The 27,445-nt window shown below is 40.3% G+C and overlaps 1 protein-coding gene across 1 annotated transcript in view; it reads right to left on the minus strand.

The window, feature by feature from the left end:
- The window catches only part of PTPRN2 (protein tyrosine phosphatase receptor type N2), a 721,223-nt gene that overhangs the window by 64,256 nt on the left and 629,522 nt on the right, over positions 1 to 27,445 (minus strand). The window contains exon 14 of the mRNA XM_075827406.1: positions 2,494 to 2,688. Within this exon, the coding sequence (XP_075683521.1) occupies positions 2,494 to 2,688 (195 nt within the window). The remainder of the gene's footprint in view (positions 1 to 2,493; positions 2,689 to 27,445) is intronic.

The following is a 27,445-nucleotide window of genomic DNA, read 5'->3' on the forward strand; positions in this document are numbered from 1 at the left end:
AGTGTGATGACTCTTTTCACGGTATTACTATGTATTTGTTTAGATATTTCTCATTTATCAACATTTTAGATCAGGTTTTTTTTGTTTCTTTCTAAAAATGTCATGTTGACTAGATTTATCATTGACATGATGAACATTGTGGATTTCACAAGATAAAAAATAATCTGTATAATAAAAAATGAAGCAGAAAATATCATAAAAAATGACAAGTAAGAACTAGTGAAATGACTGACGTCTGTAGCTTCAGTGTTATATTCCTCTCTTGAACCTGGGAGCTCTAATATCCACTAAGACAACTGCCCGTGTGAAAAAAACAATTACCACATAATAAAAACACAAGCGACCCGGTCATGCAACAAAATCAGTCATGTGGAACAAGCCCAAAGGTAATGTAAAAACAGTCTGCAGCTGCCTAATGGGAAAAGACCATTAAATATTCATAGGATTCTATGTTTAAACATAGCCTAAAAGGGATACCACAATGAAACGGCATTTATTTAGAAAACAATGGATCTATTTTACACTTGCTGGTGAGTGCAGGTCATCATCTGTTTAATAGATATTGTTTAACTATTTATAAGTAACGTCTTCAGGATGTGTTATAGGTCACTCATGTCTAAAAGGACTATGATTTATAGTCCGTAATCACTTTTGAGCAAGGTCGGACTGGCCCACTAGAGTTCAAGATGATTCTCCGGAGGGCCTAGGCTCTAACGCAATAAAGGACCCCCAATTATACATGGCCCAAAGGTTTATCAGAAGACAACCGCATTTGGAGCTGCGGCACTTGCCACTAGAATCTCTTTCTTATGAGTTGATTTGAAGATTACTTGTTAGACCTTACTGATGATATGACCTTCGTGTGCAATGATAACAACAAAGATAATGATGAAATTAAAATTGGACGTGCACAGGTTCTACATATGTATGGAAGAAAGGCCCCCCAAAATATTTTCTTCTAGAAGGCCCAAGGTAAACCAGTCAAATATTGGCATGGGTCACATAATTCTAGACTGAAATGGACAGCCCAAAGCTTGGGTGAATGACTTGTTTAGGGTTCTTCAGGTACAAGTAACTAAATTTTATATTATTCAACACTGAAAATGCTGTAACATTATAGCCTACACATAAAATTTGGACCCCGGGCTACAATCTCATGGACCGCCACTACAGGGCTGCGTAAAATGACCTGCCTTAAAGACTATGAAGTCTTAGGGCTCATTCAGACGAGCGTGTATCACGTCTGTGATACGTCCGTTAAAACAACTGTCGTCGCACGGACTATGTATTTCAATGGGGCCGTTCACGTGACTGTTGTTTCAACGGAGCGTGTGAGGGGTCCGTGAAAAAATAGGACATGTCCTATTTTACTATGTGTCACGCATCCCTCCATAGACTCCATGTATGTCCAGAACACAAACTTCGAAAACATTTTTATATCAACTTTTGGATACATGGAAGACCACCACTTCTATAGTAAGATGTCAACTCAAGTGCCTTAAGGTACAGCAAAAATAAAATCTAATTGGTTTTGATAAAAAATAATTATTCAGTTATGTATGCAGCACCTGTGTAGACCTATGTATGTATACAGCACCTGTGTAGACCTATGTGTCTCCATGTAACAGACTAAAACATACCCTCTTTGTAGTCTGATTTTGCCGTCATGTGTTACCCCACTTCCACTCTTCCCTCTTCTTGCTAACCTACAGACAATATAGGAGGGGAAGATGGAACTGACTGCAGGATCAGACTACACACAGGATTTGTTTGTAGTCTGTAACCATGGAGACAAATAGATCTGCATAAGAGCTGTATATATAGAACAAAATTCCTTTGTTTTCTATTTGAGAAACATTGGAGGAATAAAAATGGTTGCAAAAGTATACATGTAATGCTTTAATGAATAAATATAGTGAATGTCAATCTTCCACATGTACCAAAGTTCAGTTATGAGCTAAATATTATTATGCATGTCCCTTCTAAAAATACGCCCATGCATTCTGCTGGTTGGGGATGTCCATGAGTAATATAGGTTATTTTCTTAGCTACTACAACCTGAATATAATGGTGCTATATAAAATATTTTAAGATGTTTCCTTTATCTACATATCTTTTATGATTTTAGCACTGAATTTAAGCTCCTTTGTTAACGGCAGACATTATGTTACATTATTTTTTTATAAACCGAATAAGAATTCAGTATTGCACGCTCAACATTTATCCAACATCATTTGCAATCATGGTTTTAATAAAAAGTATAATACATAAGTTTCTGCCTTGCACAATCTATAATAGTGACTGAACATATTACACTATAAAACTGGCCAAAAATAGAAAGTGCAGAAAAATGTCACCCCCTCCCCCCATGATCGTTGCTTTATCCCCCATATCCCCAGGTCTGAGACCCTCCAGAAACATTTACATACACGTGTGAATGATATTAAGCTTTATAAGTATGGAGAAACAATGGATCAAAACAATAATCATTACCAGTATCATGTGACCGGTGGAGATGTCCATGTTTGACTGCACGGGCTCCTCACTCCAAGACGATGTACTGCTCCGTGCGGTGGGGCTGGCCATTGGTCCATCACTGAACTGTGAAGAGATGCTATTGATGCGAGAACTGTGCAGAGCTTCTGGACGATCTGAAGACTTGACAGCCATCCGTTGACGGCATAGCTCCTACAAGGATGGAGAGAGACACACAATATAAATAATATGGAATTAATTTTGACCCCAAGAGAACTTTTTTGTCAGCTGATGCCAAGGTGCTGTACATTTTTAGTGTAGATTTAAGAGAAAACCTGCCAGTCTCCAGCAGTCTTCTACAGCCGACATGCAAGAGCAGCATTCTGCACGTCATGTACTCATCTACGCTTACCAGATTCATACTGCTTAGAAACACACTAGAAAAAAACAGGATTGTAAAAGCAGCGTCTCTGACAAAAATCTCTTGCCAGGCCTGGCTTAATCACCTATCATTTTGTCCTGCCAAGTTTATTTTTAATAAGAGAAGTAGCATTCTCCATTAACTAAAAAATAATAGATATAAGACTAGAGAACTAACAAGAGCGCTTGATTGCAAGAATTAACTGAGGTAGCTTGTATACTGTATATTTATTGTGTCAGTCATATCATATGTACAAGATAGACATATAGATGATAGATAGACAGACAGACAGACAGACAGACAGACAGACAGACAGACAGACAGACAGATAGATAGATAGATAGATAGATAGATAGATAGATAGATAGATAGATAGATAGATAGATAGATAGATAGATAGATAGACCGATCAATCGATCGATCAATCGATAGATAGAAGAGGCTGGACGGCAGCACCGAGGGCTTAAGGGAAAGCCTCCATGACTGCCATAGGAGGGAATGGGTTAATTAATTGGGAAGGAAAGGGTTAGTGCAGGGGAGGACAAGGAGGAGTTGGGGAAGGGAGGAGTTAGGGTGCGGGTATCTGTTCTTCCCGCTGTTTTCGGCATTGAGCCGGAAGCAGCGGGAGGAAGAACATGGTAAAAACATAAGCTCCCACCCTCCTGCCCTTAATTGGGTTGTGTCCATTCTGTTTGGTCTTTTATATGTGTGTGTTTGTCTATGCTCATTTGTACTTATGGTGTATTCTTATGTAACTTGTTGTTTTCATTTCTTTGGAGCAGGTCTGGGTGTCATGGCAGCTGGCGGGGGGAGTCCTTGAGGTTGGTCAGTACGAAATGGTGGGGGGGTCACATTGGGGGTATGCGTCCCCTAAAAAGGTATATAATTTGAAGTCTTCATAGGGTGTTATCCCTTTGAAGTGGTCTTCTGGTGGTTGGAGCCATCTGCAGAGGTGAGTGGTGCTTCCGAGCTGGTTTACGGCTGGAGGTAAATAGTTGGTGGTGGTTTGCAGATGGCTAACTTAAAGAAAAAACTGGGGAAAATGGCTTCAAGGACTTCCCCTGCTCTGATTAGTGTTGATTGTTATTACTGATTCTGACCCATGTTGGGTCTTGTGAATTATAGGAGGAATTCTCTGGTTGAATTCCTAAGTAGTTATCCAAATGTTTCGGATTAAATTGCATTTCAAAACAATGTAAATTAATAAACGGCTGCTGTGGCCATTTCACATCCAACCTCGGTTGTCAAGTGTCTTTCTTTGGTGGATGGGTGGGAAAAAAGGGGAATAAAATGTTCAATAGCGCATGACTCTACTTAGGCAAGTGAAGATAGATAGATAGATACACAGATAGATAGATAGATAGATAGATAGATAGATAGATAGATAGATAGATAGATAGATAGATAGATAGATAGATAGATAGATAGATAGATAGATAGATAGATAGATAGATGATAGATAGATAGATAGATAGATAGATAGATAGATAGATAGATAGATAGATAGATAGATAGATAGATGGATAGTATTGCTATTAATAGTTGCTAATATTTATTTATTTTTTACCTATGATACCTTTATTAGCTGATATCTATTATTAATATTATTATTGCCCAGCATTTGGCTGTATTGTGCTGAGAATGCACCACTGTCACAACTGGAGGTCACAAGCAATTTTGTGTAGTTATATTGAGACAGCTTCATGTGAACATAGGTTGTTCATCATGAAAACTTCATGCACATGTTGCCCTGGTCAGATTCAAACTCAAAATTCGGTGATGCAAATATACAGTGTCATGCCAACCAAAGAGACATTAAACATAAGCCTCTTTTATGTAGATAATACAGAATTGTACTTATTAAAAGTGCTTGTTCATCAGCTCGACTTGTTGAGTGACACACAGGAAGCCGCATCACCCCAGTAGCGCATAACACAGTTGCAAGAACTTCACGTACCTATAAGATGTGTCCTTCCTTACCCTTCCTCATATCTTAACATATCCTGAGATGTGTGGCGTGATATGATTATTTTTGGCTATGTTTAGATGGATAATAATTAATTTGACTGTCCCCTGTCACAACTTTCCAGGCCAATCCCTAGCATTCTTATTTATATGGGGAAACACTGATTGGTAATAAATTTAAAGGCAAAACATTGCTTTTAAAGAAAAAAAATAAAATAAAGTGCACCCCCCCCACTTTAATGGTGCCCTAGATGACAACCTACTCTTCCTATCGTCAGTGCCAACCCTGACTCCAGGATCACTGCATAAAAAAATCTATTTACAGTTCCGGAGTCTGGGAAAGCTGCGTGACAACTCCTGATGTTGATGTAATAGTGGCCATATTGTTACCAAGATTTCCCAAAAACCACTAGGGAAAGTTGTTAGAGAAGTTGACTCAATGACTGGTGTCATCATGATCTCAATAATACAGGGAGATCACAACCCCCATGGTCGTCAGTACTGGGAAAATTTAGGAGAACCTTGCGCAAAGTAAAGGAAATGACTAAAAACCTGTGAAAATATAATGAGAAGTGTTACCCATAGCAACCAATCAGGGCACAGTTTCTATTTTAATCTGCTTTAGCAAAATGAGAACTGTAATCTGATTGGTTGCTTTCTATACTTCTCACAAGACAAAGAATCCATTAATATTAGCCAGAAACAAATGTTATTCCGAGGAAGCTTTAGTCCCTAGTATGTGATCCATTATAATATCAACTGAATTTCTTTTATATGAAAAATTGCCTTCAGATCCACCATGAGACCTTTCCTTAGATAATACTCTTGACATAAATTTCTTAGACAAGCAAGGTTATTGTCAGATCATTTTAGTGTAAGACACACGGAGGAATGTGACAGGAAAACATGGTAGATTTAAGATACACATCGAGGCCACATCAGGCCCATCTCTTAAATCCTTCCCTTGCCTTATTTGAACTCTTCGTGTCACTGACTAGTATACAAACAGATACAGTGACATACAGCAATTCATAGAATACATCACGCAAGAACTCAATAAATCTATAAATGGAAGCTATAATGGATTAAATACGGACACTTAGGGTATGTTCACACGACTTATTTTCAGACGTAATTCAGGCGTTTTACGCCTCAAATTACGCCTGAAAAGACGGCTCCATTACGTCTGCAAACATCAGCCCATTGCTTGCAATGGGTTTTACGATGTTCTGTTCAGACAAGGTGTAATTTTACGCGTCGCTGTCAAAAGACGGCCGCATCAAAGAAGTGCAGGACACCTCTTGGGACGTTTTTGGAGACGTTTTTCATTGACTCCATTGAAAAACAGCTCCAATTACGTCCGTAATGGACACCGCGAAAAGCGCAAGTACTTGCAAAAACTTCTGAAATTCAGGCGAAAACAGCTCCGTCATTTCAGACATATTTTGCGTTTGCGTGTGAACATACCCAAACTGTACATAATAATATAATGCCACAAAATACATCATTTCTTTGTTTTTACCAATACAGGCTACATTATTTCTGCGTATGTTTAGAGGTGGACATATCATATGTGCAAGCTGTGCAGCCTTATAGGGCCCAGCAGGTAGGGGAGCCCATTGCTACAGTACCTTAAAGGGGTTGTACAGGCACGTGGTGGTTTTTCATACTGATGACCTATCCACAGGATAGGTCACCAGTATATGATCGGTGGTGATCCAACACCCGGACCCCGCACCGATCAGCTGTTCTGGCTGCTTCCGGGCACCGAAACTTTTAAAGGGCGGTATCGGAAGCAGATGGCTCCGACCACTGTGCATTACTGCAGCTTTGTTTCTATTCACTTGAATATGTTTTGCTATAAAGTTAGGTTAAAACTTTTAGATGAGCGAATCAATTTACTAAGATTCACAATGTATGTATTGATTTGTAATTCTTTAGCCATTACTAGGCACGGGTGAAGTAATTTCATGATTTAGAGATTCGCCAGCTACATACTTTAAAGTTAACAACTCAAATTAAGTTGCAAATAGAGAATCTAATTGTATCTAGGTGAACCAATGAATCACTACGAAAAACAATATGAAAAAAGTCAGAATATTGGTGTGATTTACGTTTTTATTCCGCAAGAGACAATTAAAAAAAACTATATCAAGCGTCTAACTAGTTTCCATAGGCAATACAACTGATTTTGTGAGCTGTCTAGTAAATGGTACTTCTGTATACATCTACATGTATGCAATATGTGAATGTGGGTATGTATGTGTGAACGATAACAAGCAAACTCGGCTGAAATAAAATAAATAATTAAAATCATTACAATGGGGGAGATGTATCAAAACCTGTGCAAAGAAAAAGTGGAGGAGTTGCCCATAGCAACCAATCAGATTCCAGCTCTCAGTTTTCAGATGCCCTTTTGAAAATGAAAAAAGCATTCTGATTGGTTGTTATACACAATTCTTTCACTTTCACTTTGCACCAGGTTTGATACATCTCCAGATATATTATTGTGATTTTTATGACTAGAACAATTTTGCCAAATCGGCAATTGCTTATTAGTACGGTTAAAACCAATGGGCTTGGAGTTTAGCATTGAATAGTTTCATCCCATTAATAATTTAATGTACTGTATTCCTAACCATTAGGCCATGTTCACACAGCGCGGAAACGCTGTGTATAAGTACACAGCGTATACATCCTGGAACCCGCAGTGAATTCCGGTCGATAAACCGCACCAAATTGTGTAATCTCTGCTGCCGAAACAGTGGTGGAATAAAAAAAAAGTATATACTGCAGCCCAGGTGACCGCTGCAGCCTGTGATTGGCTGCAGTAGTCACATGGAATGAAACGTCATCCCTGGAGGCCAGCATGGATGGAGAACAGAAGAAAGCGTCACTATGACAACGGCTGGGCTGTAAGTATAAACTTTTTCATTCATTTTACATTTAAAAAAACGTTGTTTTTTTTTCTAAATTGCGATATTTGTGGCAAAATCACATCTTTTCTGCCTCAAAAAAATGCAACATTTCTACCTCCAATTGAATTAAATGGGGAAACCCTTCAGCAGAAAAGCAGCGATTCCAAAGCATAAATCGACATGCTGCGGGCTAAAAAAAACGCACCACAGGCCAATTTATGAACATCTTTTCCGCCAATTTTTTACACAGCATGTAGATGAGCTTTGTTCATATCTCATCCACTCTGCTACTACTCTAATAAGCTGTGGATTTTCCACAATGAAATATGTTGCCGAAAATCTGCAGTGCTTACACTACGTGTGAACATACCCTTATAATGGCAGAATAGCAATAAGTGCAACTAGAATTATCCATGTATGTAGATTTCCATGCATTTGGTGAAATATTACTTAGATAACATTGAGTCCCGGAATATCACAGTACACATTCCCTCCTCATATCGCAGTGTTTTATTGTTGGAGCTACTACATCATTTTCAAGTCGTATAAATCAATCTGTCCTGGTAGAAAATGGAAATGGGAAAAGTAAATGACCTGGCCGCAGATTACTGGTAGTGCGGACCTGCATACCTGAGCCGTGGTCACCCACTTAGAGGCAATGTCCTGACCATTAAGCATTTTCTGGCCTTGTATATTAGTTAGAAGAAGACAAATGTCAATGGTCCCACTCAGCGTGCTGTTTATAAAATGATGGAAATCTCACTTAGAACACATTCCATTTCCCCGGGCACGTACACTAAGTGTATGGTTCTGCTGCCGAACATGTTCTGAAATGTCAAGGTCAGAGAAATGCAGGACTTCCTCCCCTTTGTGAAATGGAATTTATTTAGAGGTTCTTGTTTCACATGTAAACTTCTCACTTCAGTTTGGCAGTCAATTACCCATTTAACTATTTAATATATCTTAGGGGCATGGCACCCCATATGGGGGAATCACTACTTCGTCTTACGTGACACCATGTTGTAAATTTTTAATTGCTTTGCTTTTCCAACTAGAAAACTCTACAGGGCATTGTTAATCACGAAAAATAAATGTATCCAACCATTTACATATGTTCCTAATAGCTTATGGATGCAATACTGCAGGTGCAATTGATTCAGTGGCGTAGCTTGAAGCTTCGGGGGCACAGTATATATAGCAGGGTCCCCTGAAACTTAACCTACAGTTGTGTAATTACACACCAGTATGATATAGGATCAATATATCCTATATCATACTATATGATACTGCTGTTTTTTTGTGTGGCGGAAGAGACCCTCAGGCACAAGTCCCCGATGCGACTACAATCTCTTCCTTCCTATAACTAAAACACTGAATTTCACAAGTTCAGATATTTTCTCAGAACAAAAGCCTTTATTTTATCGATGATGAAATACAATAAAAACCAACATTCACATTCAGTATATTGTACTTTTAGCTTGAAGTCTCTGGGTCCATATGCAAAATATTCGGTACCTCCCAAATATTACATGCAATGACACATTGAATAGAATATGTATTGGATTTACATTTTTAAAAGGAAGTTTTCACTCGTGTATAGTGAGATAGGTCTATCTAGTGTTACTTCTTTGCATAATAATAATGATATGCCATTACAACTCTGCCTGTTAATAGTATCGCTGTCCTCTTATATGGCACAGTGCCCCTCATAGAAAGCAGAAAAAATGTTGCATACAGAAGAATTCGGGCACCAGCTACTCCAGAATTCAATTATCACAAAGTATTGTCTTATAAAGCAGTAAATATGTGGCTGTACTGGAAAGTTGTATACAAAAACCTGTGGCTGAGCCCGTGGACACTAAAAAAGCCAAACTTTTTATACAGAGATGGAAAAAAAAATGTGACCAACTAAAAAATGTCAAAGAACACTGAGGCCTTAAGAAAGCTGGGTATACATTTTTAGGGTTTCTGATAATTCTGAAGTGCAGTGTTGAATTCTGGTCCTCAAAGAAGTCCAACCGGTAGTATTATACAGGTAGTATGATAGAGTATTTTATAGGTGTAGCTGTAGCTGGGCCAGGAAACCACACGAGAAGAATCACAAGCAAAGGAGGAACAGGAAAGGCAGGTATAAATAGACAGAGGGCGGGAGCTAGCTCCGTCTGGCCAGGCTGCGATAGGCTCTCCCACTCCTAAGCCTGCCATCCTGAGTGGTGGAAGATGGAGTCAGTCTCAGAGACATAGACTCAGGTGCAGACTGATTAACTATGGGAGTATACACAGAAGTTGTGCCTGGCAGATCCTTTACAGATAGATTTTGGATTTGCTAGCAGACACTGCTACAAACAACATCTATTACTGGTATGCTGCTGATTAGAAATGGCTGGATCGATATTGGTTACTCTTAAGACTGCTGAAATGCTGTATTACATGATCACTAAATCAGATTTTCTTCTTAATACTTTCACTGCAATAAAGTAATAAACCACGTGAAATCAATAAAACTAGATTACAATGTTCTTTACACTGACTACGATTAATACAGGAGCAGAAACTCAGAAAGTTTTCATAACGCACAGTTCCAATAAGAGAAAAATATGTTTCAATTACTTATGTATAATATCTACAAAAAAGCTGAGCCAAAAACACAGTGACAGGTTAAAGCCTATTGCCACAAGGTGTTACCAATCTGGTCTTTAAGAGGCCTTGAGGTGTCCACATCTGGATTCACAATTATATTGGTCACTACTACAACCAATTTGCAAGCTGAAACATCAGTAACAATTCGGCCAAGCTTCTATAATAACATGTATTCTGCTGCACTGTCTTCTGGGAGAGAACATTATTCCGGAATCAGTTTACTGTGCGCTACCTAGTGTACAGACAGTACTTCCCATAATTCACATCACAAGCCCTGTGTAGACACTGAACAAGCATGGAATACTGAGAGATATGAGCTCTGTCATCTGGAGAATTGCAAATGCAGCTGTGGAAGACGATGGGCTAAAACACTGGCTGTAACTCAGGATAAGTACAAGTGTACAAAACAGTAATTCAATATATTTGCAAAGTTGTTAAATATTTCATGTAGACTCGTAAGTCTATGTAAACTGTCTTTCAATAGTGAATTTATGCTCTAAACTCCACTCAAAACAAATGCCCTCAGAAGCCTGAGATAGCAGGAAACTATGGTTTTCAAAATATATTTATTAGCACATTTTTAATTTACAGAAGGGAGTTTTTCGGGACCACCATCAATAATATAGAGTGGAGAGTTGCTACAAAGAGTGTCTCTGTCTGTGGAGAACCCTGCATTAAATGGACATCCCATTGATTTCAATGGGTACCATGTAATACCTAAATTCCCCTGTGGTGGCACTGCAGGCGAGATAAACATTAGCGGCTAGATTCAACCACATATTACAGCTGATTACTGGGCGTCGCAGCATGAGGGCACCCTGTGATCAGCTTATTACCAGGGGACCACCATAACAAAAACAGGCTTGTCAAAAGTGGACAATCCCTTTGAATAAAGATTCAGAATGCAGATTGTTTCCTTTCATAATATGTTTTATGCCTTTAAATCAGATATATTTTTGGTAATTGCACAAAATTCTCAAATCTCAAGTATTCCAATTTAAGAAAACAACATTTGAAAACATTTTTGTCTAATTTTATTTAATGATTTATTAAAATTTTAAGTTACCAATTAAAATATTAACATATTTATCATTTAAAAAAATATATTTGAAAATCGGTACAAGACAAATGAGATCTTTTACTTATAGTGTACCTTAGATCAACAGTATATAACATGAGGTGACATCACTATTGCATCGGTTAATGGACATTCCATGTTACAGTAGGTGTTACATGATGGAGTGCTTACTTAAAACACCTTCAGAACACATTGCCTTGGGCATCCTTCGAGTGTCCAGTAATTATAGCAGCTAGTAATTAGATTTTGTTTTCCAATTTCAGTGTGGGCCTTGTGACTTTATGATTGATTCATAGCTGAATATAACTCAATGGCCCTGTAGATTTATGCACAAGAATCAATTAGCCTAACATAACAAGATGTGGCTGAGATCTGCGTGGTGTTGCATCCATCTCTTGGCCACCAGTCATCGAGTGCAGCTCTGGAGCTGCGTCTTGATTCCCAATGTGAAGCCCACGACTCCTGCTGCTCGCTATGTACCAAATGCTAACACAGACTGCGGATGTCATTACAGGTGGGCAGGGGCCTGCTACCTTAAAGCAGACATATTTTTACATAGCAGCGGAGAAATAGCTGTCGTTTTCAACTGGTGGTGTGAATAGGAAGCGTAGACAAGCAATTCCAATAGTTCTTGTAAAGTAATCTGTCTAAAGGAGCTGTCACTTTATAATTTATGATAAGAAAGTGAAGTTTAGATTTGTGTAAACGCTGAGTTCTCATGTAACGGTAAATAATCAATGAGTTCCCTGCAATGTTCAGTGCATTATAAAGGACATCTCACTGAAAATGTTTTGGAAGCCATCGTGGATCTGTGGGACATGTCATAGGGCTGTGCCAGGCCTTGTTCATTTCTATGGTAACAGAACTCCCGGGTGACTTCAAATTGCAATATCATTTATTTAATCATTTACAAATCATTCTCTTTTTATAGTATATTTTTATTGCTTTTTCAACCTGATCCAATACAGAAGCTCATTACATTATACTATGATTTGAGACAATAGAGGGTATAAAAATTATTCTTACGATTGACTGCTTTAGTGATTGTAGTAGTAACACGGATTATCATACCTTCCAGCAGTCCCATTTTTCATGGGACTGTCACATGAACTGGACAGCAACACGGTAGAGAGTCTGTATATTCAGGGTCATAGCTATAGGGGTGTAGAAGCAGCAGTCGCACATGGGCCCTGAAGCATGAGGCAGCCCAAAGGCCCCTCTGCCACAAAAGGACAAATCAGTATTAGAAAGAGCTCATGGTGGGGCGTGGCTTAGCGGCGTATGTGAGCAGACGCAGGAACCGGAGCTCCCGCTGCCGATATCCTGAAACACATCCTGTGGCTGAATTTCTCTAACGAAGACATACCTGTGCAGAGAGGGGAGAAGGAGGAGAACCTGGTGACACTATTCTGCAGAATCTGGAGGCTGTAATGACCCGTTCAAGGAAGTCTAAGGCGGCAGAGGAAGGTGAGCTGGGATTACAAGATGGCGCCGACATGTGCGTGATGGCAGAGAGCAGAGACTTGAGAGGGGCGGCGGCATCCCGACTGGAGCGCTTTGCCAGAAAGACACCAGTGAAGGCAGATGCTGGAGGAGAGATGACAGGAGGAGGGAAAAAGCAGGCAGGTTTCTCCGGGTCCAGATATGAACCGCTGCGGGCACAGGTGGACTCAGAGGAGGAGGAGGAGAATGGAGAAGATGTTGCAGGCAGCTGAGGAAGAGGGCTGGATCGAGGCCCGCACAATTCAAATAAGCCTGGGCCTACGTTGGCAGATGTTTTTTCGGCGGTAAGCCTATGTAATGCCACGCTAGCTAAACTCACTTGCCAGGTGGGCGGAATAAAGGAGGATATTTCCATAATACGGCACGATCTGCAGAAGGTGTCGGAGCGTACAACAGCGGTGGAAGGTAGAGTCAGTGATGTGGAAGACAGAATGCTGCCCATGAGGAGAGATGTAAATGCGGTAGCTGTGGATGTTACTTATTTGTTATCTAAAACGGATGACCTGGAGAACCGTCTACGTCGCAATAACGTACGGATGGTGGGAATACCCGAAAAAGTGGAAGGGTCCAATCCGGATTCCTATTTCGAAAAATGGTTACTGGAGGTGTTTGGCAAGGAGTCGTTGACACCATTGTTTGCGGTGGAAAGAGCCCATAGAGTACCAACTCGCCCGGGTCCACCTGGACGGCCGCCAAGACCTGTGCTGGTAAAGCTGCTTCATTATAAGGACAGAGATTTAATTCTTCGCCAGGCCCGGGAAAAGCAGGATATACGGGTGAATGGTGTGAAAGTGTCATTTTACCCGGATTTTTCTGTAGAGGTCCAGAAAAGAAGGATGCAATTTCTGGATATCAAGCGACGACTGAGAGATCTGCGTGTTCAATACTCCATGTTGTACCCGGCGAAACTTCGAGTTGCGGCGCTGGGATCTGTACAATTTTTTGAGAACTCAAAAGATGCGTTAAGATGGCTGGACAGTCACGAGGATCGCCTTCGTCAGAATCGAGAGGAAGCTGCTGCGTGATTGTCAGGTGGATGGTTGAAGAGGGGACTCTGCTTACTATGAAAAAGGAGGATGCGCCGCACAGAGGAATAAGGCATTGTTTTTTCTGCATTTTATTATTTTACTGTTCTAATTTGGGGCTGCAGCCTCTAGGTTTATAATGCTGAAGGAAAGACAGAGATGTCAGGTTAATTGAAGATGTTGGAGTCACTAAAATGCTATGTGTCTATGGTAGTAAGGTGGCGGGAGGTTTGTGGTTCTCAGGTTTATATTGTGGGAAAAGATGTGTTTCTGCAGTGTAAATGGGAAGCTGAACAGTCACATTGGTGGAGATTTCTTCACCAGCCCGGGCCCTCTTTGGAGGGTAAGTTTCTGGAATGTTGGGCGGGCTAGGGAGGGGGGAGGAGGGAGGAGAATGTTTTGGAGGGAAAGGGAGTTGGAAATGCAGTACGCTCTGATTGGCACTGGATTCAAGGGTAATGGCCTCTGTCAGATAAAAAAAAATGGATAGATGGGGGGTAGGGTAAATCTTTTGTCCTGGAATGTGAGAGGTATGGGAGAGGCAACAAAACGGCGAGCTATATTTGACTTTCTGAAAGGGCAGTCTGCTGGAGTGATGGGACTACAGGAAACGCATCTTACCGCTGATACGGTGCAACAGACACATAGGGTGTGGATTAGACACAGCTTTCACTCCTATCATTCCACATATTCAAGGGGGGTTAGTCTCCTGGTTCATAGGGATGTACCTTTTTGCTGTTTGGCTTCCTTTAAAGATGGAGAGGGCAGATATGTAGGGGTACATTGTAAGTTGTTTAATTGGGAATGTATAATTGTGGTACTGTATGTACCTCCCCCATACTCGGTGGTTCCAATAAGAGAAGTGTTGGAAAGGCTGGCTAGTTGGCCGATGGTCCCGACTATACTTATGGGAGACTTCAACAATGTAATGGATATAAGACGTGATAAATTTCCAAAAGGGAGGGGGGTAGGTGAGGCTGTTCTGACGCGGTTTGGGAAGTACATGATAGAGGTGGGGTACACGGATATTTGGCGGGCAAAGTGGCCCTCTACTACGCAATATTCTTGTGTGTCATCTACTTATGGATCGTTGTCTAGAATAGATTTGATGTTTAGTAACGGGTTAGGGATTGAGTGTGTGGAAGGGGTGGAATATCTGCCAAGGTCACTGTCTGATCACTCCCCAATGATATTGAAAGTTCGAACTAGTCCGCAGATAGGGGGGCTAAGACTGCATTGGAGGCTAAATCCGTTCTGGATACGACTAGTGGGGGAGGAGATAATAACTGCGAGCTTGCAGGAGTACTTTGAGTTTAATAAAGGTACGGTACCTATAGATATCTTATGGGATGCTATGAAGGCGAATATCAGGGGGGTGTATATCCGGGAAATCACGACCATTAAAAATAGATCACGACAGGTGGGAAAACATCTACTGGAAAGGGTGACATTATCCGAGGAGACTCATGTAGCTAATAATACAGCAGAAACGAAGGCCCAGTGGAAGGTAGCCCTAAAATTACTAAAGGAACATCAACTAGAACAGGCAGCTAATAAAAGGTTGTTTTTGCAGCAAAAATATTATGAGGAGGGGGAAATGACGGGCAGATTGCTGGCAAATATGGCTAGGCCTCAGCGGGAGGGTGCGTTCATCCACCAATTGCAGGACAAAGAGGGGACACTGGTTGGAGAAACAGGGGACATACTGGATGTGTTGAAATCCTTCTATACCGAGCTGTATCGTACGAGGGTAGATTATCCGGAAGATCTATTGACAGACTATCTAGAGGAAATGGAGTGGGTTACCTTAGGGGAGGAGGAGAGAGAGTGGCTGGAAGAGCCAATTACATTGGAGGAATTGCAGGAAGCAGTGAGTTCTATGGCTAATGAAAAGGCTCCAGGCATGGATGGTATACCTACAGAGATGTACAAAACATATGGGGGGGAGCTTCTGCCAGAGTTATTAGAGGTGTTCCAAGATAGTTTTGCCAGGGGACGACTGCCACAGACTATGTATGAAGCGGCAATAGTAGTCATTCCTAAAGAGGGGAAAGATCGAACACAGCCGGATTCTTATAGACCAATATCCCTGCTGTCCGCAGATGTAAAAATTTTGGCAAAGGTTCTGGCTAAAAGGCTGACAAGAGTGGTGACTAAGATAGTGGGCCCGGATCAGTCGGGATTTATGCCATCAAGATCTACAGCAGTTAATCTGAGAAGATTATTCTTGAATTTGCAGACAGAGGCTGCAGATACACAGGGTAGAGCAGTGTTGTCCTTAGACGCGGCTAAGGCATTTGATAGTGTGGAGTGGGGGTATCTGTGGGCTGTTTTGGAGCGGTTCGGATTTGGGAGAAATTTTATAACATGGGTAAAATTGCTGTATAAGGAACCGGTGGCTAGGATTCGAACCAATGGGCGGATGTCAGATTCCTTTAGACTAGAGAGGGGGACGCGTCAGGGATGTCCACTTTCCCCACTATTATTCGCTCTAGCGATCGAACCTCTGGCAAATGTGGTAAGGCAACATCCGGGTATAGAAGGGTTTCGATGTGGGGAGCTGGAGGAACGCATAGCATTATATGCGGATGATATTTTACTATTCCTGGGAGAGATAGTTCGGTCACTGCCGTTGATAATGACCATAGTGGAACGGTTTGGCAAATTTTCAGGGCTTCAAATTAATTGGAGTAAGTCGACATTGCTGCCACTCAAACCATTGGAGGGGCCACTGGTGGTGGGGGGAATTGCTGTACCTTGTGTTAAGGAATTTAAATATCTGGGGATTAAGGTCTCGGGGAGGGTGCAGGATTTTGTTGCGCTGAATGTGAAACCATTATTGGACAAACTAAAAGATAAGACCAGAATATGGCTTGGACTACCACTTTCAGCGCTAGGAAGAGCAAACCTGATTAAAATGATTCTGATGCCTCAGGTTCTTTATGTGGTGCATAATGCCCCAGTGTGGTTGCCTAAATATTGGTTCAGGAGAATACATAATCTGTTTAGGGACTTAGTGTGGAAAAGGGGGATCCCCAGGATTAAATTGGAAAAATTACAATTACCAACGGAAAAGGGAGGATTAGCTATTCCAAATGCGTGGATATATTACTTAGCAGCCCAAGCACAACATTTTAAAGGTTGGAAGAATAGGGAAGAGTGGGACTCTAGTGGGAAACTGGTGCATCATTTGAGTCGGGGCGAGGATATACTAGAGGCAATGGAGTCTCATAAACTGAGGAGGGAGGCGAAAGAAAGAGCTCATGGTAGGCGGTGTGCCCTGTTAAAGATTATGCATTGGGGCACAGAAGCTTCAACTTATTCCTTATATGCATACAAAGGGACAGTTCAGGCAGTTTTCATGTTGTTCCTGGTTGTAACATGTGCTGGGCTTAAATGTCCTGTGATTTAGGATTCAAACGTGGGGAGGCATGGATTATGTAGATTGCAAGCAGTTCAAGCAACCCTCTATTCCCCCCCAAAAAATAACTATATATTGGAAATGTATAGTCAACTTACCTATTTCTCCGCTCCTGAATAATCCTCCGTTTCTGTGTTCCAATCCCCCGTTTTCCACCGCTCTCCAAGATGGCCACCGCAGTCTTGCAATGGAGGGCTTTTTCGGAAGTCTGTGACACGCCCACAACCCCTTCCTCTGCCCTCCAATAGACGAGCACTGTTGACATTGGCCCATATCAGAGTTGTGTCTAGCATGCCCCGATGTCATCAGCGCTTTTCCATCAGAGGGCAATGGACTGGGTGCAGGCGTGTCTCAGACTTCCAAAAAATTACTCCTGAGCAAAGTCTGAGTGTGGCGGCCATCTAAAAAAGTGGAAAACGGGGTACCGGAACGCAGGAACAGAGGCTGGATCACTCAGGAGCAGGGAAGAAGGTAAGTTGACCATATATTTCCAATGTATAGTCTTTTTTTTTTTGAGACTGGAGGGTTTCTTTAAAGATGAGCTGGTAATACTATTCCACATGCGTATGCAGATATTTTTGGAGGGTGTCGGAATAGGAGCTACGTGGTCTAAAGTGATCATAGGGGTAAATATTTTTCTTCCATTCAGTAATCTCATTGTAGAATACTACACTCAGCCTTTCCTCCTAGCAACACATTGCATTTATCTTCATAGAAAATGTAGAGGAGGCAGCTACTGCATAGCCATCGCACGTTCTCAACCACAAGGCTAGATATGTTCATTGGCTTCCTTCCTTACTTATTTACTAACATTACTACGTGGACTCCTACACTGGTCACTGGCACTGGTTTATGCATTTTATGATAAAATTTCTAAGTTTTTCTTTGACACAGTGCAGTACTGAAGGTGTCTGGGATAGGAAGAGGGTCCAGCATTTGACTGTAACTCCCAGTTGGGGCTTTTTATTAAAAATTTTCAGAGCAAACTACATATTAAACTAGTAAACCACAGCTTCTACCTGTAGCCTACTGGCAATAGATCTTGTCCTGGAACTCCAAACTCAGCAGAAAGTATAGCATAGTGTGTAGGGGGTAAAATTAAGTCCATCCGCCGACACGTGACCCTGATCCACGAGTGAAGTGCTCTATTCCAGACCACGACTAACTAATCTAAGCTTCATCAACATACAAATTAAAATCCTAGATAGCTTTTCCATTATGGATATTAAAGATCCATGCCAGAAATAGTGATCTGCATTAATTTAGGCCATCAATTCACTTATAAGGTGATTTCTCAAGTCTATCACATGCATTTTTTATGAGTTTATGCACATTTGACAACCCATTGGTTTTGTACAAACAGATTTCTAACGCAAAATATTTCATTACTCACATAACACAATGCAAAAAAAAACATTCTATGTTAGCTGCAAATACGAAAGAACCCTGGCGCAAAGTAGTGCACTCCACATCTGCACATGTCCCCAAACACTCATTGTAAAGATACGGAGCAGGGGGTACTTATCTCTTGGCAGTGGCACATTTAGAGGTTGGCTAATTATATCTTATTTTAACAAAAATCATGGGACTTCACAACTCCATATTAGTATTCTCAGGAACAATAGGAATTCTGGCAAATAGCAAAATTGGAAAGTCGCCAATGTAGACATTCTCTTTAAGCAACTTAAAACCTGTATGCATTATAATAATTTCACACAAATTTTCAACACATTTTTACAAACTGGAGGGTTGCATTATAAGTCACTGTATTGAAAAGACTTCCTGTCTGTATTCATATGTTGCTTTCTGAGGATACAGTCATGCTTGTGAAGAATACAACACATGCCCTCTACCATTTCTTCTTTTCCCACTTTCCAATGGAAAACTTCTATGGGTTTCAAAGGAATACTTTTATAATATATAAACTCTACATATTAAACCATAGGGGCATCACTAGTTTGTTGGCAATCCCCTTTGTATTCTGAAATAGTAAGCACCACTGCCAAAGTGGAAAGATTGTGAAAAGAAAATCCTGATCTAAAGGAACAGAAGGCTGCATCCATATGGCCATATGCTTCTACCACCCTGACCAATTGGGTACTAAATTTAGTAAACAAAACACCAAGTGGAGGCGCAAATAAGGCTTAGGGCCTGTTCACATCAGCGTCAGGCATCCGTTCACAGGTTCTGTTCGACCTCTCCGTTGGAGACACCGATGAATGGAAAGCCAAATGGAAACCATAGCTTTCATTTGCATTATCATTGATTTCAATGGTAATGCTTCCGTTGCAGTTGGTTTCCGTTTGATTCCATTCTGTAAGGCTTCCGTTTTTTTTTTTGCGGAAACAATAGCATAGTCGACTACACTATTGTTTCCAGGAAAACCTGGAAACGAATGGAAACCAATTGCAATGGAAGCATTACCATTGAAATCAATGGTAATGCAAATGGAAGCTATGATTTCCGTTTGGCTTTCTGTTCATCGGTTCCCCTGATAGAAAGGTCCAATGGAACCCATCAATGGAAGCCCGACGATGATGTGAACACACCCTTAGCAAAAGTGAGAAAAAGGGGGTTAAAGGGGATGTATCACCTATATATTTTTTTACTAATTGAAACCAGATACTGAAACATATTATTTTTTCTAGGTTATTTTTATGATTATGGATTTTTTTATTCTATTTTCTATACATGATTATGGGGACAGCCATCTTGCCTGAGCTGATATTAACAGCATTTAGAGATATGCTTTACATCAGCCACATGGACTATAGGAACCTGTGAACATTAGATGTCCATAAACTTCTATGGGAGAGTTTTCTAGGCATGCTCTGTGACCTGGGCAGATGTCATTGTGCAGGGAGAAAGAGGAGGGGAGCTGTGACCATTACCTATTGTCAATGGTGGATCTTATGTTATCTATATAGAGGTATTACCTTCCATTATTTTGCTGCCTGTGATGACAATGAGATGACTGCCGAGAAGTGATCTCTACAGAACAGGAAGGGTCAGCCTATTGTCAATGGTGGATCCAGTGTTATTTATATAGAGGTGTTACCTTTCATTGTAATCCTGCTTGTGATGATAATGAGACGACTCCTGAGAAGTGAAATCTACAGAACACCTGAGAAGCCAAAGCTGGAGACCACTACTCTACATTAGCAAATACCCTATAACAGACATGATGACCACAGGAAGCCTAAATTACCCATAATGAACCCAATGACACACTCCAAGATTTTTACTGTAAACAACAGGACAAAATAATAAGCAGTCAAACTAATGATATATCTAAGCAGCACAGTACAATACATGTGGCTTTCTCTTAATCAGTGTTAAGATTATTGTCATGTACCATTATACATATATATATATATATATATATATATATATATATATATATAATCTGACAAGTCTCATATAAACACATCCTACTGTATCTGCACATTTGGTGTTATCCTCCGTAAAGCGTCCAGCAGACACCCACTACATCAGTTGTGCATCCCTCTGTGATAGACTGATAGAAAGAAGACCATCTGTGCTACTTCCCGAGGAATTTTGACCATCACCAACACCCATCTGAATTTCTACATATCCATTGTCTGTTTTGGGCACCTTGCCTTTCCTTCTCATGCTAATCTGTAAAATCAGCAGACAAATAAAACCAATCTATATTATTCTACAACATAAGGGCCAACTATGTACAACCGAGGCTTGTGGTCTCACATCACCCTTTCTTGTATATTTCTTTTTCTTCTTTATATAAAATCAAATCACATTTTAGGCTAGCGGGGCAGTACAGAATTTATTAGTACGCATTAGAAAAATAAAGAAGTGATCTGTGTGTTTTTTTGTGTGGCAATGGCTCTACTTGTTTGCTCTACTTTTTATTCACAAGATTCATTCTGTTCTCACCATTGTATCCCTTCCAACATTTGAAACCCCATTCTTGGAATATTTTAAGACCTGCCCCAATCCACATAGGAGCGCCCACAGAACCTCCCAAAAATGCTCATTATGGGGGAGACAATTTCATAAGCCCCTCCCCGTTTAGGACCATTTTATGGGAAAGTCCTGCAAAGAACAAGACGTTTGGGAGGTACACATTAGGGCTCATGTACATGGCTATGTTGTATGGATGCATAATACACCACCTAGACTGCTTTCTGCCTATACTATACCTATAGAGGCATTATAATATGAATGCTGTGTTATGGAGGTATTCTCCCATAGTAGCATAACTTATATTGTAGAAATGGCACCTCGAAGAGGCACAGACCTGTAGAGAGTTTGTGCGCCAACATACAGTGTCTGTGTACACAGAGTGAATGAGTTCTTAAAAATGTTTTAAAGTATACAAAGCGTGAAGTACAAAACCTAAAAAGTGAGATCTTTCACACATACATGTACATTTTCCTGGAGGTTCTCCTAACTGGACTACCTTTTAGTATTCTCTTTAGAGAACCCCAATCAGCTTTTCCCCAACATGAAATGGCTGCTTACAGGGAACAATAGCATTCATCTACAAATGTAGTTAAGTTCAGATTTTATGTCCTATCAAAGAACTACAAATGTACATCAAAGGAACTGCTGCTCCGTCCGGTAGTAGCTACTATGTTACTTCTACCAATACAAAGAATCATTTTTTACTTTACAATAGCGGCAAGCACAATAGATCTGTACAAATCGCACCAAGGTTTATACCCAGAACTACATACGATTCTGCATGCTTCAGAGCTGAAATCTCCCAGCAGTCTTTAATGTTTGCACAGACCTAACTCTGATGCTTTGCATTCTGGGAGGAAGTGTAGGCTTTACATCAGTCACTCTACAATAATCTGAAGCAGGGGTGCACATTCCCCAGGTGCTGGGCGTGGGGGAGGTCACAGGAATGCATACTACTTTGGCAATGGGCTCACTTTTTATGGTAGTGGAGAGCAGAGTTGTTACCTAGCAGTAGGGGCGCTGGGGTAGGGCAGATGGATGGATGGTTGGTTGGTTGGATGGTTGTCCCGCTGAACTAAAAATCCCTGATGCATGTTAGCAAAAATTGATTACCGGGAGAGGCACCAAACTTAATCTATTCCCCAGGTAAAGGAAAATTTACAGTAGTTTCCCCCAACTGTATTATAGGAGTTTAGCTAAGCTGTTAGGGATGTACCATTCAGCAAGCTTGCTGACTGTCTCCATTAAACTGTGACTATAGCTCTGGGATCTAAATGCTGTAACTTGGGTAGTAACTCAGCTTTTTATGTAGATTGACTGTTCAAACGTGAAAATACTCCTTAAAGGGAAAGTTGCAATTAACGGAATTGTGTCATGCTAAATTCTAGTTCTGCAGACCTGGATGATAATAATAGGGGTAGATACTTTACAAAAAGAAGCCTTTAAATAGAGAAAATATTTTGTAGCATTTACAATAACTTTTGTATGTAACCTCACTATAAACGTTTCAATGACCCAACAGACTTGAGGTTATTGCAGCGTAAAGTTATTATTACGGTTCTCTGTGATTGTTTTGTCTGGAATTACTTCATTTGGAGCCACTGTGTATTTCAGCTATTTAAAAGACAAAGCGTGCAATATTGATATTAATTAAAATAAATTGTTGCCTGGAGGCTTTCAGTAATGCCAATTATAAACATCAAACATTAGCTTGGTTCCCATTCCTTTAGAACAAAAAAATAATCACATCATTTCTTACAAGAAGTAGCACAATATTGCACTGGTGACTAATTTTCAATGCAGTGTAATGTTTGCAAGTATTGATGAGCTTCAGCATAAGTGCAGTCTAAAGGCTCAGGTCATGTGGGCAGGTAAAAAATATTAAGTATTCAGATTCTAATAGGAAATTTTGCTGAAACATTTCCGCTAAACCACTATAGGAATATATACGATATAATTTTATATATAATATACCGAGAGTGTTCACTGTTGGGATTGGCAGATTTAGACCAATTGTGGCACTTAAAGGGGATAAGTCAAAGGGGCACACCACTTTACATGAACTAATTACATTAAATTAGAAGAATTAAGTGGTACAGTGGAGTGGCAATAGGCTGTCCAATATGTTTATTAGCATATTATGTGGTGCCCCTTCTCTCTGCAATCTATCTCAGCCATACAGTAGAGTCAAGAGGGGTTACCTACAGCCGTGATTATATATAAAGAGGAATATTACCGTTTGGGAGCATTCAGTGGACACAGTGGGGGAGATTTATCAAAACTAGTGCAAAGGAAAAGTGGAAGAGTTGACCAAAACAACCAATCAGATTGCTTCTTAAATTTTTTTAAAGGGCCTGTGAAAAATGAGGGCTGGAATCTAATTGGTTAATATTGGAAACTGCTCCACTTTTCTTTTGCACTGATTTCAATAAATGTATGTCTCTTTTGGCACCCTCATCTCTATTCGGGGAAACATTTAGAGGGTGCAATTATGTGAAGTAGTTTAGTAAAGGGATTTTCCCACAAACACATGTATCCCCTATCCACATGATACGGGATACACGTTTGATCGCTGGGGGGTCTGAACACTGGGACCCCCAACAATGAGGAGAAAGGGGGAACAAAAGTTCTCTCGAACTGCTCCATAAGAATGGAGTTCTGGTGTGCACGCTCGACCAGCGCTCCATTCATTTCTAAGGAGTTGCCGAAGACAACGGTCCCGGAAATCCCATTCATATTTTGATGGTGGTTTAGACTCTGTTCACATAACATTTGAGGCTTTTGTTGGGAGGCACATATCAGGAGTATTTCCCAACGCATACCTCTGATGTTTGCCAGTGTATAGGCATATAGTGGCATACGTCCGCCATAGTCTCCCATGATGAAAAACGCATGCCAAGCAGCATACTTTTTTTGTGGGATGCCTCTGTATAGGAAAGGGCAGCAGACTACGCTTTCATACACGGCAAAAAAAAAAAGGTATGCCGATCTATACGTGCCCGGCAGATGCCAAAAGGACACTTCTTTGCCATCCATCAGGTAAATTAAACTCTATGGAGCAGAGCCTTAGTTTTGTCTGGAATTTGGCTGATGTTATTTGCCAAAATGTAACATTTTTGTTAAAAAAATAAATAAAAAAAAGTTAAAAAACCCTGTCCTGAAAGTTCATGATATGAGTCCATTTTTGTGGGTAATCCAGTTTAGTGCAGACATGCTAAATGGTCTTTTGTACTTCTACATTTTGAAGTAGATTTATTTCTAAAAATACATATGTTATTATGAATAGTGAATTAAATAGCCAATGTTATAGGTCTCACATCATGGTAGTGTAACTCATTAAATACTTCATTTGTAAATCGAGATAAAGGTCATATCAGTTATAGCTATCCCATTTGCCCTATTGTATAGATGGCGTCCTCACACTAGAAGAAAAGGGTTAAGAGGAGATGTCAATGGGTGGACAGCAAGTCTATCATGCAAGACGACCAAGATTCTGAGGTAATGCTGGAGAACTCTATAGGGATTAGGAAGAAGCCAAGCCGTGCTAAAGAGATAATTTACATGACAATTGGGCATTTCTGATTCAAAAATTTCAGTGGCCAATATAAGTAAAAGGAAAAACAAAAACTTCTTAAAGATAGCAATATGTTGATGTGTTTTCTGAAATGACCGATGTAAATCACTTCACAAACATTGCAAAAAGGGGTTTTGATTCAAATAACACATTAAAAAAAGGGGGACTATTTACTGCTTTGTTATTAAAGCATCCCCTAAACTATGTGTTGTGGAAGCCATAGGGTGTATTATGGCCAGTAAGGATTTAACTTCAACACAAATTGAATCTGGACATCAGTCATTGGTTTGTCTACACTACACCCTATGACACTGAGGAGAAATGCTGTTCTACGCAGAATGAAAGACCCTATCAAGAGAAGTACCTGACCACAAAACATCATGGTCCTGAAATGGTCTCCTAATACTGCATTAGCCATAAATGTAATCAGCTTATTGCACCTCGGCATAAATATATCTGCTATTTAATAATATCTAATGTTACAAGAAACCAATTAAAATTCATATCCAGGGGCGAAACTATAGGGGGTGCAGAGGTTGCAGCCGCACTCGAGCCTTGGAGCGTGAAGGTTCCGCTGCCACATATAAGTATTGTAAATAAAGTATGAAAGATGGAGGGCTTTGTAAAGATGGAAGGCCCAGGATCTTCACGTTGCGCCGCTGGTTATATCTCATTGGTAGCACACTAGTATAGGTTCCAACAAATATACATGGCTGAGGTAGAAACGCAATATTTTGAAAGCCTGCATTTTCAATCTCTTTAGTTAGCTAACGTTGACAAGCCCAAATGTATCTTTCTACGTTCATTGGTGGCTACTATGGTGCAATACTCTACTACAGGTTTACAATGCAAATGAATTATCAGGAATTTACAGAAAGCATTATTAAAAATAAATGCTAAGAATCTGTATAATATTTCCAAATTAGCTCTCCTCCAGAAGGAAGAAAACTGTCATCTGTATACAGATCGGTGTCTCTCGTTTGACTGATTGAATATTGACTTACAGGGTAGTCACCCGAGAGACAGTTTTCTAGATTGTAAGCTCTTGCGAGCAGGGTCCTCACTCTCCATGTTTGAACTGTAAATGATCTTTGTCACTATGTAATGTCTGATATTGTTTGTTTCATGTCCCCTCTAAATTGTAAAGTGCTGCGTAATATGTTGGCGCTATATAAATAAAGATTATTATTATTATTATTATTATTCCTTCTGGAGGAGAGCTAATTTGCATACTTTTTCCCAGGGAGCATTTCCTGAAAGATTCCCTACTCCAGCTGGATCTCCGCAAGGAGAACAAGTATCCCCCATAGCTATATATCACTTATTGGCACAGGGTTTCTCTCTATGGGAAATCTTCATAATATGACGAATTTGGGTTTCTTGATCCAAAGGATTATTTGGGTCAGTTAGAGATGTAAACTGTGTAGGACCACAAGTGGACTAAGGGGTAAGCTATCCCATACAATTTTAGCCAATTCAGATCCCTCAGCTGTGCCGTGGTTTAAGCAGGTTTGATCCTCTCACATCTTAGCTATAAAGCGTGTGGAGTGTCTCAGCGGACCATCCTTAGCCCCTTACCAATCTCTCCTTTAATTAGCAATCCTCTCTCCAGTATGTATAATCCTATTGTTTAAATGCTAAGCTGATTTCTGTTTGACTCTCACTTGTAATACACTGCTGAAAGGCGTTTCACTGGAGCGGACAGATTACCATCTACATTTACTTTTACGAATTTATATAATATTTTTGTTTTACTATTATTGCATCACTTTAGGAGTCTGAAGGTGGCTGGTTGCACACTGATCCAGAGATAGAAGTGCTAAAGCCATCTTTACTTAGAACATAGGTTTGTGACAGGAGAATTTGTTCATCTTTTATACTGTTGCTAAGATATAGATAATAAGGTAAAATGTAAAAAAAAAATTCAATGCAAGACTAGGGTCAAAATGAGACTAGTGTGCGTTACCCCTCCCCCATAATGAGTTGCACAATAGAAGTGACTCCATGTGTCCACAATGTCGCGATGGGGGAGGGTTGTATCATGCAGCAACACAAGTCGTCGCTGGTCACACATGATTTTCATTGACAAGTGGGGAAAAAAAGCTGCATAGCTCGATTTGTATGCAAGTCACATTATGAAAGAAATTGTCCAGGATAAGAAAAATGGTTTGCTTTTTTCCAGAAACAGCACCACATCTGTCCATGGGCTGTGTCTGATAATATTGTACAGTCCTACTGACTTGAATGAGGTTGAGCTGCAATTTAAGCCCATGGACAGGAGTGGCGCTGTTACTATAATACCAGACACAGAACATGGACAGGAGTGGCGCTGTTTCTATAATACCAGACACAGAACATGGACAGGAGTGGCGCTGTTTCTATAATACCAGACACAGAACATGGACAGGAGTGGCGCTGTTACTATAATACCAGACACAGAACATGGACAGGAGTGGCGCTGTTTCTATAATACCAGACAC

Source organism: Rhinoderma darwinii, chromosome 5, assembly GCF_050947455.1.
Source record: "Rhinoderma darwinii isolate aRhiDar2 chromosome 5, aRhiDar2.hap1, whole genome shotgun sequence".
Taxonomy (NCBI): domain Eukaryota; kingdom Metazoa; phylum Chordata; class Amphibia; order Anura; family Rhinodermatidae; genus Rhinoderma; species Rhinoderma darwinii.